Source organism: Salmo salar, chromosome 15, assembly GCF_965601325.2.
Source record: "Salmo salar chromosome 15, fSalSal1, whole genome shotgun sequence".
In the NCBI taxonomy this organism is placed as follows: domain Eukaryota; kingdom Metazoa; phylum Chordata; class Actinopteri; order Salmoniformes; family Salmonidae; genus Salmo; species Salmo salar.
Window position 1 is genome coordinate 42503003 of NC_138305.1, and position 16139 is coordinate 42519141.

At 43.7% G+C, this 16139-nt stretch overlaps 1 protein-coding gene across 1 annotated transcript in view; it reads left to right on the plus strand.

Moving 5' to 3' along the window:
- LOC106571376 (mannosyl-oligosaccharide 1,2-alpha-mannosidase IA) overlaps positions 1 to 4294 on the plus strand; it is a 169635-nt gene extending 165341 nt beyond the window's left edge. Inside the window, exon 12 of the mRNA XM_014144392.3 lies at positions 1130 to 4294. Within this exon, the coding sequence (XP_013999867.1) occupies positions 1130 to 1262 (133 nt within the window). The 3' untranslated portion in view covers positions 1263 to 4294. The remainder of the gene's footprint in view (positions 1 to 1129) is intronic.
- The last annotated feature ends 11845 nt before the right edge of the window (positions 4295 to 16139 follow it).

A 16139-nucleotide genomic window follows, 5' to 3' on the forward strand; every position in this document is an offset into this window, starting at 1 on the left:
GGGCTCACTGACTGTGATGGACTCAATGTTCCTCCCCCTAGCTGTTTCTTGATCTGGTAGGTCTGGGTTGGTTTAACTGTTGAGAGGAGTGCCTGGACTCTCTCTCCCACCCACGGCTTTTAATCATCCCTCTCTGTAACATCTGGAGCCACCGCCTCTCCTTTCTCCCCCCCCCTCCCTTTCTCTCTCACTCTCTCATTCTCCATCTTTATTTATTTTTATTTAACCTTTATTTAAGTAGGCAAGTCAGTTAAGAACAAATTCTTATTTACAATGACGGCCTACCAGAAGGCAAAAGGCCTCCTGCCGGGACAGGGGCTGGGATTTAAAAAAGATATATAGGACAAAACACACATCACTACATAAAGAGAGACCTAAAACAACAACATAGCATGGTATCAACACCACATGGCAGCAGCACAAAACATGGTACAAACATCATTGCGCACAGACAACAGCACAAAGGCAAGAAGGTAGAGACAACAATACATCACGCGAAGCAGCCACAACTGTCATGAGTGTCCATGATGGAGTCTCTGAATCTCTCTCTCTGAACATGGAGTGGTGTCCACAAGGTCACCATGGGGACTCGGGGTGGGCATGGCGTAATCCGGTTCCAACGAGTGTCACCTCTGTACCTGATTAAGGACGTGTAGGGTTAAGGTCCACCTCCACTCGTCCCCCAACCGCTGGTTCTGGAATCAACTTTTGATTTGCGACCGGTTCACTCGCAAACAACTTAATGCCGAGCGCGATAGCTTTTGGCATGCGGTGACCAAGCTGCTGTTTTCTTCCAAAGGAAACAGAAATTGTTTAGTCTTTTGTCATTTTTATTTATTCATTGATTTACATTGTTGGCTTGGCAGGGAAATATTGGCATGGGAGAGCTCCTGAGCTTGATGTTCCCTGAGTTGCTTTTGGGACGTGTCTTAGTGAGACCACCCACCACCGTCTCTGACACTCAGACATCTGGTAGATGTTGTCCAGGATTGCATCAGTCAGAACTCAACTAGGAGTTGAGGTTGTTGGTTTAAATAAGTGGTCGGTCTGAGGTCCTCATGTTTTGTTGATCACATATGAGTGTTTGAGCTAAGTTGAGTCTCTCTCTCTCTCTCTCTCTCTCTCTCAGATACCTGTACCTGCTCTTCTCTGATGATGACCATCTTCCCTTGGAGCACTGGGTGTTCAACACCGAGGCCCACCCCCTCCCTGTCATTAAGAAGGAGATGACAGACACAGACAAGCCCAGCCAGCTGGAGTAGAGTGGTCCTCCTGGATCACCCCCTGACCTGACCCCTCCAGCCACCAAACTCCTCTACCCCCTTCCTTTCTGAGCAGTGGGCGGAGCTGTCTCTTACTCCTCCCCCACCATGGGTGGAGCTCACCCAGGCAGGCCACTTCCCTGGCAGACTGGACTCTCCTGTTTTGGAGTCCCTGACCAGATCAGATGGAACCGGACCGGCTGCCTGCCTCTCCAGAGCCAGACTGCCCCCTACTGGGGACTGGGAGGAACCACCTCATCCAAGAGTTCTCCTCTTGTCATCTTGTAAAGATAGTCTGCATGCTCCCCCTCCAACCCCCCTCCCAGTGCTGTAAATCTACCCTCCTCTGTGAGGAGAACAGGACTCTGCGCTGTAAGATTTGCCCTCACTCCAAAAAAAAGCCATACTGATTTGAAGACAGCTTTGTCATTTATTTTCTTTCGTTCTTTCCACCATTTGGGGTATGTGTTTGTGGGTGTGACTGAAAATAGATCAATGTCAATCAACATATCACATTTGTGTCGTTCTTATCGTAAGTATGATTTTAGTCACACTTAAACAATGGACCATTTAGGTGGATTTCTGTTAAGGACCCAGAGCTTTGTTCTCACCTGCTTGATAGTCATATCTTAACTAGTGCCTTTCAGTCTAATATGGTCTATCAAATAAGCAGTTCAGACAAATGGCAAGGTTTTTAATTCAAACCGGTAGGTAGGTACCACGTTGTTCAGATGGCATGGCATACACTGACATCTAGTGTTGAACACCAGTAATACACCAGTCCAGTCAGATGAGTGTAGCAGGTCCACATAGAGTATTAAAGGAGATGAAGTACCTCGATGGGAAAAGACCTGCACTGAGAACAACCTCTGTTTAAAGAAGTAGAAATGTTCACCTGTTCCCTTCCTCCTGAAATATGGAATGTGTGGACAGTAGAGTTTATTCCTTCTACCAACATGTCATCAATTCATTCAGCCCAGTCTGTTTGTCAGAGCTTTGTTTCCCACCCCCCATCATCATGTTCCTTTGTTTTTTAATTGACAAAGTTGACATGTGCTTTGTTTGTTTGTTTGTTTGTTTGTTTGTTTGTTTGTTCCTTTATTACAGATGGTAGAGACGTTCATCCATGTGATGTAAAATAGTTGCTTTGCTGTTAATTTATTCCATAGTACATAGGAAGGAAGGTTTGGGATCAGGCACCTAGGTGGCACTGTGGAGAGAATTGTTGTTGTTTAGGTGGATTATTTGGGAGATGGGAGGGAGACAGTGTGGGGGAGACAAGTGCAGAATCAGACCAAGAATTTGGGAGTCAATCATATGTAATGAATGCATCGTATGAATGTACCACCAAATGTGAACTGAAGATTATTTGACCTTTTGTTGTTCTCAATTTGTTTGTTGAGATTTCTTTTTTTTTTTTTCCTTTCTTCTGGACAACACAAAATGCTGAAACAATGTGTTGTGGTACCCAGAGCTATCTATTTAAAGAGGTGGGACATTGAGATTCCTGCATTATGAGGCATTTACATGACACCTCAACATTCTATAGCATCCATGTTAGTTCCCCATTAACGCACATAGGGAATATTTAAATAATGATATGTAACGGAATGTCTAGAATAAGAAATATTCCAAATTCGTACAGTTTGCCCAACTCTCTAAAATATATGGCTCTGGTGGTACCGATCAGAGGAAGCTGTTAGTCAGTTCAGAAGAAGAGGAAGTACAAAGAGGAGTTGTTTAGTTGTGTTGAAATGCAATGAGAAGATGCAAGGAAGGTTGTATGTCCACTACACTGGATGGCATACACTCACATATGAACATGCATAAATACATGCTGAATACTGTATAAAGACGAGAGGATAAATACATCGAAGCGGTCACATACTGTACATGCATATCGTATTCAGAAGTACACACTACACACTCACACGCTCCAACACACTTATGAACATGGAAGTTTATGGACACTCAGAAATGGATGTTCAGGTGACCACAGGACCCATCAAACCGCTCTGTTGTCTCATCATAAAGGCAAAGTTAAAGGGGAGCGGATTTGTATGACACTAGGTCTCCTGTTCTTCTGTAGTGTACATCTTTCACAGTCAGGAGGCACTGATGTCCACTTACAATACATCTTATTGGGAAATAAACGGGGTAGGATCAAGAGGTCTTGAAGAAGGGCCTTCGTCATGGTTGAAGTTATTTTCTTACATTAGAGGATAGACCAGACAAGAGGTTTGAGAAGCTGATATCAGCCCACTACTGGAGCCAAACTCTGCTTTCTATAGCATTCTTTAAGACATAATAATAATACCTGTTTACCTTACTGGAGGAAGCAATGTTAATGAGGGAAACTGTGATATCCATGTAGGCTGACATCCCTACCACCTAGTTCAGTTCGGTAGCCATTCCGTCTCCAAGGAAGAGCGTCACTATACACTGTGATACACTGTAGATATGAAATGGCTGCATTCACCATCTCTGCACTGTCTGAGAGCCTAAGTGTTTCTCCTGACTGTTGCAGCATTAGGGAGCAGCAGAGATTACTCGTAGTGATACTGAGAAACTTCAAGTCGCTGTAAAATGCTAACACATGACATATGAACCATTTCCTTTCATCTTTGTTTCAGATATGTATACTAGAAGACGTGCTGTTCATTTCAAATTGACTTTGTGGTTGAATATTGTGTTGATCTCTCACATTACAATGCCTTTTATTTGTGAATCTCTTGTTAATGGTTTTGTGAAACAACCTCAAAAAATGTAAACGGTACGGTAATGCTGATAATCATTCCATTGCACATAGTTTATTTTGGTTTATATGCAAGTTTAATTTTGTGAGGAATTGTTCAGTTCTGTTTTTTGTGTGTTTGGTTTGTTATTAAAATGTAAATATTCCATTCTGGCAAATATGCCATTCTACATTTATATAAATCTTATGAGCTTAAATGATATTAATGAGCAGCAAAATGTTTCATAAACTATATTTGTTACACTTCTATTGTGGATAAAACAATCTTTAATATCAAGCATTTTTGGTGTTTTCATTCTGAAATGACCTCTTGACATCAATTATATTAGTGCTCCATGACCAGGTCAAATGCGTCTGACGATCAATATGTGATTACCAGAGGCTGTTCAGGACTGTCTCACTCTCACACACTCAGAATTCCTTGAAAACCTTAGATATTGACTGCCTCCCTGGCTGTCATTTTCTATCTGTCATTTTGTAATGATTGGGATCCAAACCACTTCCAAGTGAAACTGTGTGTATAGCTATTATCCACTAGGTGGCAGAAGAGTATCAAAACCCTTTCAGTGTTCGCTATTGTTGACACAAAAAAACAATCTGCTTGGATAGTTCCATCTGTGCCACTGACTTAGTCTGGCTTTAATTCCAGTTTGTCTACAAATTAATAATTGATATGTTGGATTCACGTCTCTGTCTCAATCAAACATCTAAGTTAAAGAATAGGACTAAATCAAATTTTAAATGCCCTTGAAATGACGTTTGATTCGATTTTTGGTTGAGATGGAGATGTGAATACATATAAATTATTCATTTGAAATCAATCAGAGCTTGAAACCCTAGAACTAGGTATTGTCTATTTTAGTTGAATTAAAACAATAGCTGTTGATGACTTTGCAAATCCTATATAGGCCTAAATAGCATCATTGGCAATATATGGGTGATCTGTATGATCACATTTCACTTGCTCTGTTAAACCTACCTTTTGGAATAGAGCCCCGCAGTGGAGGTGTCATAACACCCATAAAACCTAGCGGTCAAAAAGAGAAATGGTTCCAGTAGTTTTTCCACCACAAATTTTTCCTATAGGGAATTTCAGAAACGCTTAAAATAAGGGCTGTGTTTTGTGTAGGCTTACTCTGGCGTGACGTTTTGATAACCATGAAAATCTATCTCAGACAAGGTGACTTTTATCAATATAGTCAGATTGTAAGCTTGTGAGCATTGTTCATAGGAGGCTAAGGAATGTTAATTGTTCAGGGAAATGTAGTCCAGTAATAGAAATGTACACTTTCTCTAATAATCACTTAATAAATTGAATTGAGGTCCATCTAAAGCTAGGTAATGTACTGTATACAGTTGTGAACTAAGGACACAGGGTGGCAGCACAACCAAGAAATACACAGTAATAGCTATGAAGGACTTTGTCTATCGCTACACTGAACAAAAATATTAAATTAAATATGAAACGCGCCATATAAAGTGTTGGTCCCATGTTTCATGAGCTGAAATAAAAGATCACAGAAATGTTCCATACGCACAAAAAGCTTATTTCTCAAATTTTGTGAACAAATTTGTTTACACCCCTGTAAGTGAGCATTTCTCTTTTGCCAAAATAATCCACCCACCTGACAGGTCTGGCATGTTAAGAAGCTGATTAAACAGCATGATCATTACACAGGTGCACTTTGTGCTGGGGACAATAAAAGGCCACTCTAAAATGTGCAGTTTTGTCACACAACACAATACCACAGATGTCTCAAGTTGAGGGAACGTGCAATTGGCATGCTGACTGCAGGAGTTTCCACCAGAGCTGTTGCCAGATAATTGAATGTTCGTTTCTCTACCATAAGCTGCATCCAACGTCATTTTAGTTCGTTTGGCAGTACGTCCAACCGCCCTCACAACCACACACCACGTGTATGCCGTCGTGTGGGCGAGCACTTTGCTGATGTCAACGTTGTGAAAAGAGTGCCCCATGGTGGCAGTGGGGTTATGGCATAAGCTACAGACAACAAACATAATAGCATTTTATCAATGGCAACTTGAATGCACAGAGACACCATGACAAGTTCCTGAGGCCCATTGTCGTGCCGTTCATCCACCGCCATCATCTCATATTTCAGAATGATAATGCACAGCCCCATGTCGCAAGGATCTGTACACAAATACTGGAAGCTGAAAATGTACCAGTTCTTCCATGGCCTGCCTACTTACCAGACATGTTACCCATTGAGCATGTTTGGGACAACATCGTGTTCCAGTTCCCGCCAATATCCAGCAACTTCGCACAGCCATTGAAGAGGAGGGGGACAACATTGCACAGACCACAATCTGATCAACTCTACTGCGAAGGAGATGTCTCACACCAGATACTGACGGGTTTTCTGATCCAGGCTTTTTTTAAAGGTATCTGTGACCAACAGATGCATATCTGTATACCCAGTCATGTGAAATCCATAGATTAGGGCCTTATGAATTTATTTCTAGTGACTGATTTCCTTATATGAACTGTAACTCAGTAAAAACCTTTGAAATTGTTGCATGTTGCCTTTATATTTTTGTTCAGTAAAGTGAACTATTTCCAACCTAGACCAACTAAATTTCTCTTTGGCCATAATACTTGATATTTATAGGTGATGATGTCTGCGCATATATTAGTCCTTAGTGATTGTTCAATACTTATCCTCTTTACCGTACCTCTAATGACTTGTCTACCTCGATGTCTGTTGTTCTACACATTTTTTATTATTAGTTGTTTGTTTTTGTGTGTTTTCTGGAGAGGTGGACCTCTGAATTGAAATACTCATTAAACATTGGCCAAGGAGGGAGTAATATGTTTATGTGGTATCACTGACACCGCAGAGCTGATATGAACTGTGCTCCAGCAGGGGCTGCTATGCCTCAGTGTGATGCCGCTCCATGGGTAGTGCTCTAATCTGGGAGCCACAGTCACACAGCTGTTGGAGCTACGGGGATTGACCGGGATTGCAGGCATTAGAGAGGATTAACCGGCATCCAGAAAAACCACTACTGATACAGTATATTGGAAATGCATTATTTTAGGCCTGATGTGAGCAATCAAATGGTTATGAAAACAAACTAAGAGACACATCAAACATTTTATGCTAGGCTGGTGGTTGGATTCAAACCTATGCTTAACTAGCCAATTCATTTGTATTGTTTATTTCTACTAATTGATGTTAAGTGAATACCTACAAATGAACTTTGAGACTATCTTAAGTTTATTGATGATGTCCAGTTGTCCTTTTCCAGATACCCATTCTCCTTTCTCTCCTCTGCAGTCTAAATGTTGATTTGATTTATAACTGTCTAACTGTTCTACAGATCAGAGCCACCAGGGAAGCCACTCTCTTTAATTTTCTCCATGTTCTGAATATTGGTTAAATATAAAATACAAGACACTGCTGGTAATGAAATAGCTACCCAGAGAGACATTCAGTATATCATCTGCTGAATGTGTATTTTATTTGCAAATCGCTTTTTGAAGAAGTCAATTTAATGTGTTTTTCATTTATGCAAATCAGCATGGATCTTATTCTGTGTTTGCAGTCAGGTTACAGCCCGTGTCCCACTGAGTCTGGGATGAAGCCGAGGATGCTTTCCTGTGGCGTTCCCGTTGGATGAGAAGGAGTGGGGAGGAACAGGGAGGTTGTTTTTAGAGGGAGGAGTGTGTACTGTCTGGTATCTAGACCAGAGTGACATGCTCTCTCTCTCTCTCTCTCTCTCTCTCTCTCTCTCTCTCTCTCTCTCTCTCTCTCTCTCTCTCTGAGGTGCTCTAAGGCTCAGTTCACACCATGACACAGCAGTGATCTGAGAGTGCTAATAGAGTTCAGCAGATCATTGGGACGACGTGGGGGAAATAAAAAGATTATGCACATTGAGATGACTCATGCTGCCTGGCAGGCAGCTCTCATGTAGGTAGGGGATTTGTGTGTTGGGACTTGGGGATACGTGTGAAGTAACTGTCAGTGTTTTATTAGTGGTCTGTGCTTTACTGTCTCTGTTGTTGTCTATGAATATTACAGTTTTCATCTTCTTCCTGGGTTCTGAGCGCCTAATATAATCCGTCACAGCCTCCCAGTCTCTGCAGGACACATACACACATGCATACACACACACACTCCCTCCAGGGCACACGATCCATCCTACACAGCAACCTGGGTACTAAAACACCCCAGGGCTCTCTCCATCTGTTTTAGCTTCAGTGCCTTTTTGAACCTCTGCCCTGTGCTCTAGAGGACAGCATACTAAGATTATCGAAGGGACCAGAAAGAGAAAAGAGAAATAAACAGGGAACAGTGACAGTTGATGAGACCTTGGTGCCTGACAGATAAATTAAATGCCTATTCATGTCTTAATATTTGATGACTGTTCTGCTACAATGTGCTGAAAAATGAGAGACAGGGAGACCTTATGTTTTATTAGGACCAAAGCAGAACATTCTGATGGAAGCTGTTCTGAGCACAATTTTCATTTGACCATGTCCGCCCATGGGCTGTTTCAGCCCAATCAATTATTGGAGTGATGTGTTAATTGGATGAGTTGAGTCTGCAGCTCTATCATGGCATCAATTAACAATGACCTCATCTATGTCGACAAGGGGCCATAGACAGGGTGCATCACAATGTACATTCAAAATGAGTGGAGTCACGAGCTCAGATCACAACTCACAATCAGTCCTCCTCTGACTGCAAATGAGAACAGGGTACTGAGAGACAGACAGAAGTATGTTTCCTTACAATACCACTTTAACCAATATTAAAAGTTCCACTCTCACTCTCAAGGTTGGGGACAAACCACCAGCTGAGTAATGGACACAGTTCTCCAGTTAGCGAGATAGATGGTGGTGCCAGTAGTAATGATCACCAGATTCACCAGACTTCAGCTAATTGTCCCCTCTGAATGGGATGAGTGGGGAGAGAGCTGTGTGTCAGGGCACAGTGTGAGCTGTTCCATCCATGGAAGAGATGGCGGCATGAGACAGTCACACTTGTCTTGCTGACGGACCCCAGATAGTGTGCCAGCTATAAGGGTGGGCTACGCCTGTGGTTGTGTGTCCTAGATACTGAAGCAGCATTGTGGCATTCTGCTCTGACCATAGTGTTGGAATGGCATGCATCATGGGCCAACGGCACTGCTGCCTTTCTCTCTCTCTCTCTCTCTCTCTCTCTCTCTCTCTCTCTCTCTCTCTATCTATCTATATAAACTCAGCAAAAAAAGAAACGTTCCTTTTTCAGGGCCGTGTCTTTCAATGATAATTCCTAAAAATTCAAATAACTTCACAGATCTTCATTGTAAAGGGTTTAAACACTGTTTCCCATGCTTGTTCAATGAACCATAAACAATTAATGAACATGCACCTGTGGAACGGTCGTTAAGACACTAACAGCTTACAGACGGTAGTCAATTAAGGCCACAGTTATGAAAACTTAGGACACTAAAGAGGCCTTTCTACTGACTCTGAAAAACACCAAAAGAAAGATGCCCAGGGTCCCTGCTCATCTGCATGAACGTGCCTTAGGCATGCTGCAAGGAGGCATGAGGACTGCAGATGTGGCCAGAGCAATAAATTGCAATGTCCGTACTGTGAGACGCCTAAGACAGCGCTACAGGAAGACAGGACGGACAGCTGATCGTCCTCGCAGTGGCAGACCACGTGTAACAACACCTGCACAGGATCGGTACATCCGAACATCACACCTGCGGGACAGGTACAGGAAGGCAACATCTGCCCGAGTTACACCAGGAATGCACAATCCCTCCATCAGTGCTCAGACTGTTCGCAATAGGCTGAGAGAGGCTTGTAGGAGGGCTGAGGGCTTGTAGGCCTGTTGTAAGGCAGAACCTCACCAGACATCATCGGCAACAACGTCGCCTATGGGTAACAACCCACCGTCGCTGGACCAGACAGGACTGGCAAAAAGTGCTCTTCACTGACGAGTCGTGGTTTTGTCTCACCAGGGGTGATGGTCGGATTCGCATTTATCGTCAAAGGAATGAGCGTTACACCGAGGCCCATACTCTGGAGCGGGATCGATTTGGAGGTGGAGGGTCCATCTTGGTCTGTGGCGGTGTGTCACAGCATCATCGGACTGAACTTGTTGTCATTGCAGGCAATCTCAACGCTGTGCGTTACAGGGAAGACATCCTCCTCCCTCATGTGGTACCCTTCCTGCAGGCTCATCCTGACATGACCCTCCAGCATGACAATGCCACCAGCCATACTGCTCGTTCTGTGCCTGATTTCCTGCAAGACAGGAATGTCAGTGTTCTGCCATGGCCAGCGAAGAGACCGAATCTCAATCCCATTGAGCACCTCTGGGACCTGTTGGATCGGAGGGTGAGGGCTAGGGCCATTCCCCACAGAAATGTCCGGGAACTTGCAGGTGCCTTGGTGGATGAGTGTGGTAACATCTCACAGTAAGAACTGGCAAATCTTGTGCAGTCCATGAGGAGGAGATGCACTGCAGTACTTAATGCAGCTGGTGGCCACACCAGTTACTGACTGTTACTTTTGATTTTGACCCCCCCTTTGTTCAAGGACACATTATTCCATTTCTATTAGTCACATGTCTGTGGAACTTGTTCAGTTTATGTCTCAGTTGTTGAATCTTGTCATGTTCATACAAATATTTACACATGTTAAGTTTGCTGAAAATAAACGCAGTTGACAGTGAGAGGACGTTTATTTTATTGCGTTTATATGTGAGTTTAGCAATCCCTTTATTTCTCTCTCTCTCTCTCTCTCTCTCTCTCTCTCTCTGTATGTTTCATGTCATCCCCTAAAGAGACCCAGTGACAGACCCTCAGAGAGCATAGAGTGCAAGAGGTGAATGAATATGCATGCCGTCACTTGTCCATAGAGGGTGTGTGTTTGTTTGCAGTGGTTAAATTGAGCAGGAGCTACCTGGAGACGGACTCCTGCACCATGGGTCAAATATTTCTCCAATATTCCCTTATATAATCCTAACCCGACTTTCATGTCCACATCCATGCTCAACCCTCACCTTAACCCTAGCCATAACCTAACCCTGCGTGTTTGTGTGTGTTAGTATGTGCGTGAGCGTATGTGCGTCCATCTGCTTCATAATGTAGCAGATTTGGTGAAAGCTAAGAGTGACAATGTCTTACACCAGGGACCTGGCACTGGAACAGAGCATCCTGACCTGATGGCAGCGTCACACAGTGCTGAGTAATGCTACATGGTGCCATCATCTTGACATTTGCCCAAAGTGCAGAGAGCTGTACACATGCATCATTCATCGCTGTGTAAGTGTCCCTTGTAGCACAGGAGGCTGGTGAGGCGAGGACGGCTCATAATAATGGCTGTAATGGAGTGTTATTTGATGTGTTTGATACCATTCAATTAATTCAGTTTCAGCCATTACTATTAAGGTGCCACCTGTGCCTTGTGGTGACATGACATACAACCACGCGAGGCCTGTGCACACTGTCATATTATCATGAAAATATATTTTTGGTACTTAATTAATATGATGCTCCCTTCATATTTAAATGTGCATTTTAAATGAAAAAATGTGGTAGTCATACCGAGGGTGTCTCCTCATCCCAGTCAGGAGACTATGCTAGGGGGACCCTGTGACGGTTGCTTTGACGTCATCCCCTGGTGTGTCACAGGAGAGCCTCCTCTGTTCACACAGACCTACAACAGGTGCTGAGAGGGCTGGGGCTGTGTAAGGAAGTACCACAGACAACAGTTTGGGACTGCTCAAGCTACTATTTTGATGATATGTCTTCTGTAATTAGGTGGGGGAATCCCCCATGTTCCACTCCCAGCAACATAGATATTGTTAACCTGTACGTACACATGTAGGAATGCATTGGCTGTGTTATGGTGAATCTTCATTAGAGGAGTAGTGTGTTTCATTGCAAGTACATTTTCCCCCAAATAATTGTATCTCCCAAGATGATTTTCATGACTAGACAATCTATTGTTATTATGGGGACATGTGTCATATTGTATGTTAGGCCAGAAGAAACGCTTAAATCCATTTATGGCCAAAAATGCTGCATTCATAAAAACGATTTTGTCAATGCACTGTATGCCCTCTCTATCATTCCATAGATAAAAGCAATCAAACTGCAGCTATATACATCTCTAACCGTTCCCAAGAGCCTTGTAATCGGGGAGGGTGTGCATTATATTCAGTATGCCCTTCTCTTCAGAAAGCCCCAGCTCGCTCTTCCATAGAATTTCCTTTTTCAGCAACCCTCTAATTAACCGTACAATACCCTCTCCAGGTAGGCACCAATAGTAATGGTATAGGAGATTCCATCTCTCTGGTACTGGCCATGGACAATGCTTGCCCTTTGGATAATATAATCAATCCGACATAGTTTGCTGTTGCATTGAAGTTTTGTACCACCTTTGAATAATTTCACTGCAGATCACAATCCTGATGTGATGGGATGCTTATTAACTGAGTGATGTTAGGAAACACATTTTCTTCATGTTTTCCTGCTATTACATAACGGTTAGTGCTATCTGCGATGTTTGGGACTTCCCTACCCTTAACCCTATCCCTAACCATAACCCCTACCTTTAATCATAACCCTTACCTAACCCTTACCTTAACCTTTTACATTTCAACTTCAATGATGTGACGTCAGAGTAAGGACGTCCCAAGGATGCCATTTAGACTGTTCCATCACATAACCTCTCCCTTGCAAATGAATGTCACAGAGCCATGTGGAGAAAATCAAAAGCAACCTGCCCAGACACGACCAGTGGAATCCTGATTACCTCTGTGTTCAGGCCTGGTCCGAGAGAAATGAGCTCTCTCCATCACTGGAGTGGCTGTGCTGCTGATCAAGGTGAGGTTAGATGATTGCTCAGTTTGATGAGCATCACTGGTTCATGCAGGCAGATGAGGAAGGTGGATAAGTAGCGTTGATGCCACTCTCTAAAGGCTCTTCACAGCAGCTGTTCAGCAGCAGTATATCAGCTTCAGTACAGGGCCTTTTCAGTCAGGCACTGGGAGAGCAGCCATCGTCTTGGCAATCCTTCCACACCCTCCGTGTGCTGCCTCACCAAAGAGGTTGATCACTTGCATTTAAACAGAGGGCAGTGGGGTCAGTTGTTGGAGTATGCTGGGGTTAGTCTGTGGGTGCTGTAAATGTCAGCACCGGGACAATGATGACAGATGTCACACCTGTCTGGTGCAAACCACTAGAACACACATCCGGAGGGAACTACCACAGCACACAGCACAGACTGACTGATGAGTCCACAAGGTTGAAGCAGGGACCCCATGACTCGTCTAGAGGTCCTGGAGAAATGTACAGTGTACAGGACTGGAAAGGCTGGCGAAAACAAGACTGGAAACACTGGAGAGACGAAGCAGGTACGGGGAGTCAAACATTTAATATAGAACGGAGCAGACGTGACAGTACCACCCCTCTATGGGCACCATCCGGCGTCCCACCTGGGCTAACCGGCCGAGACATGGGCACAGGGCAAACCGGTTGGGACGTAGAAGCCTAACGAACCAGCAGGAGCTTGAGAGCCTGGCGAGCCGGCTGAGGCATGGAAGCCCGATGATCCAGCTGAGGCAAGACGCCTGTTGATCCTGCTGCAGAGAGCGAGCCCGAAGATCCGGTGGAGTGTGACGTGGGATGGGAAGCCGCCGAGCCAACCGAGGCAAGGAAACCTCTCGAGCCAGCTAGGGCGTGGAAGCCCGACGAGCTGGCTAGGCATCCCCGGTTCCATTGGTGGCGACCCAGAGCCGATGCCACCATACCAACCGGAACGCCAGTACTCCCTGATGCTTCGTGTGTTGGCTTCTGCATTCTGTCACATGAGTTGACGCTGGAGAGACGAAGCAGGTACGGGGAGTCAAACATTTAATATAGAACAAACATGGAACAAGACAGGAACAGCGTCAGCAAACTAATAATACAAACAAAAAACAATGAATGCATCAGCAGGGAACAGAGCTGGGGAACTGACAAATATATGGGAGGAAATAAACAGATGATGAGTGAGTCCAGGTGAGTCCAATATCGCTGATGCGCATGACAAGGGAAGGCAGGTGTGCGTAATGCAAGGCAGTCTGGCACCCTCAAGCGCCCGGGGGAGGAAGAGCGGGAGCAGACATGACACCAGCTGCAGCACGTTTACAAGCTATTGGCTACCAACGGATTAGTGCAGTACCAATCAGACTGTCCTATCATCCAAGGACAGAGCCAGGTTCCTCCTATAGAGAGAAATACTGTAGTAATGGTGTCTTTTTGTAGGCACTAACTTCCCCATGGCTCGTCGGTCAAAGCCTATTTGTTTTTGGAGGGTTTTTGGATATATGCCGAAAATAAGGTCTGTGGTAAACACAGGCTTAGGAGATCTTTTACATTATGTTCTATGAGATTATCAGCTAACGTCACTTTTTGTGAATTTTGAAGCATTTACGTAATCACATTAAGAAAATAAAGGCTTCATAATTCATAAAGGCCATGTTAAATGACTGATATTATCTCATAAGCTTGTAGCCTATTAACCTCAGACCTTATTTTTGGTGTTTATCCCAAATACCATTCTTTCCCCATTCATTTCCCCCACAGGAATGGCTGAACGAACCAGAAGTAACTCATTTCCTTTTTAAGGACTACAAGCTGGTGAGCTCTATGGGGAAATAAATGCAGAGATCTTATACGTTATGTTCTGTAAGATAATCTTTATCAGCTAAGATCCCTTTTTGTGAATTTTGAAGAATTTATGTAATCAAAATAAGCACATAAAGCACATAAAGGCTTCAAATTTCATTAAAGTCATGTTAAATGACTGATATTATCTCAGTGAACAAATGTATAAGCTCTCCTAAGCCTGTGTTAACCTCAGACCTTATTTTCAGCATTTATCATAGAAATCACATTTCTGTTTTTTAGGACTACAAGCTAGCAAACTCTAACAGAGCAATTGTTCCATTGTAATAACAACATCTACTAAGGTGCATGACTATTTCTGCAATTGGGAACGCTAACATGACAGAAGGCAATGAATCATTATGTCTGAATAGTTGCATTATTCCCTATTTCTGGCAAATCATACTGCTAGTGAAGACTCCCTGATGTGTCTGCTCTAATGTGATGAAGAGGAATGAATCATTGTGACTACTGAATGTGCAGTGAGCGATGTCTGACATGCACGGGATGCATGTCCCAGAGGCAACGCGTTCTCTATGGAAACCATCACTACACTTTCATCATTTGATTGAAGCCTCTTATCTCCCACAGATTTCTTATAGATATACCTGTACTGTACATTAAAGTGGTTGGCCATAATGCAGTATATTCAGCCCAATATCATGTATCCTGTACTGTGTATGTTGACATGGGAGGTGGTAACTTGAGCCAACCATTCAAATGGAACTTCATGCTTTGCATATTAAGTAGTTTACAAGGTATGCTCAGTGGAGTGCTGTGATGATTGACTACACTTCCTCACAAACAAAGGTGAACTTTATCATCATAACATTGCCTAATTTAGGGAACAAGTTGTTGCTGTATCAAAGCTTAGTAGGCTTAGTGTTTCGGGGTTATGGCCTTTATTATGTTTGATTGCCTATCCACACATTAAATTAATATGAAAGGAAGAGTCTTTGAAAGTAATCTAGTTCATCACGAGGAAGCAGCAAGTTAACCCATGACTAGCTTTATATCCATCTAAATCATTGGGCTACATGGATAGAGCACTGTACTGTCTATCTCTCTCTGTATGTGTGTGTGTGTGTGTGTGTGTGTGTGTGTGTGTGTGTGTGTGTGTGTGTGTGTGTGCGTGCGTGCGTGCGTGCGTGCGTGCGTGCGTACTTGCGTGCATAGAATAAAAACCCTCTCCCTTGTTGGAACCCTCCTTTTTAGAGAATAACAATGAAGTGCAGTTCATCATTCCCTTTTCTGCTCTAGACAGAATCCATACTCCCCGGTGCATCTCTCTACTGCACCAGAATCCATACTCCCCGATGCGTCTCTTTACTGCACCAGAATCCATACTCCCCGGTGCGTCTCTCTACTGCACCAGAATCCATACTCCCCGGTGCGTCTCTCTACTGCACCAGAATCCATACTCCCCGGTGCGTCTCTCTACT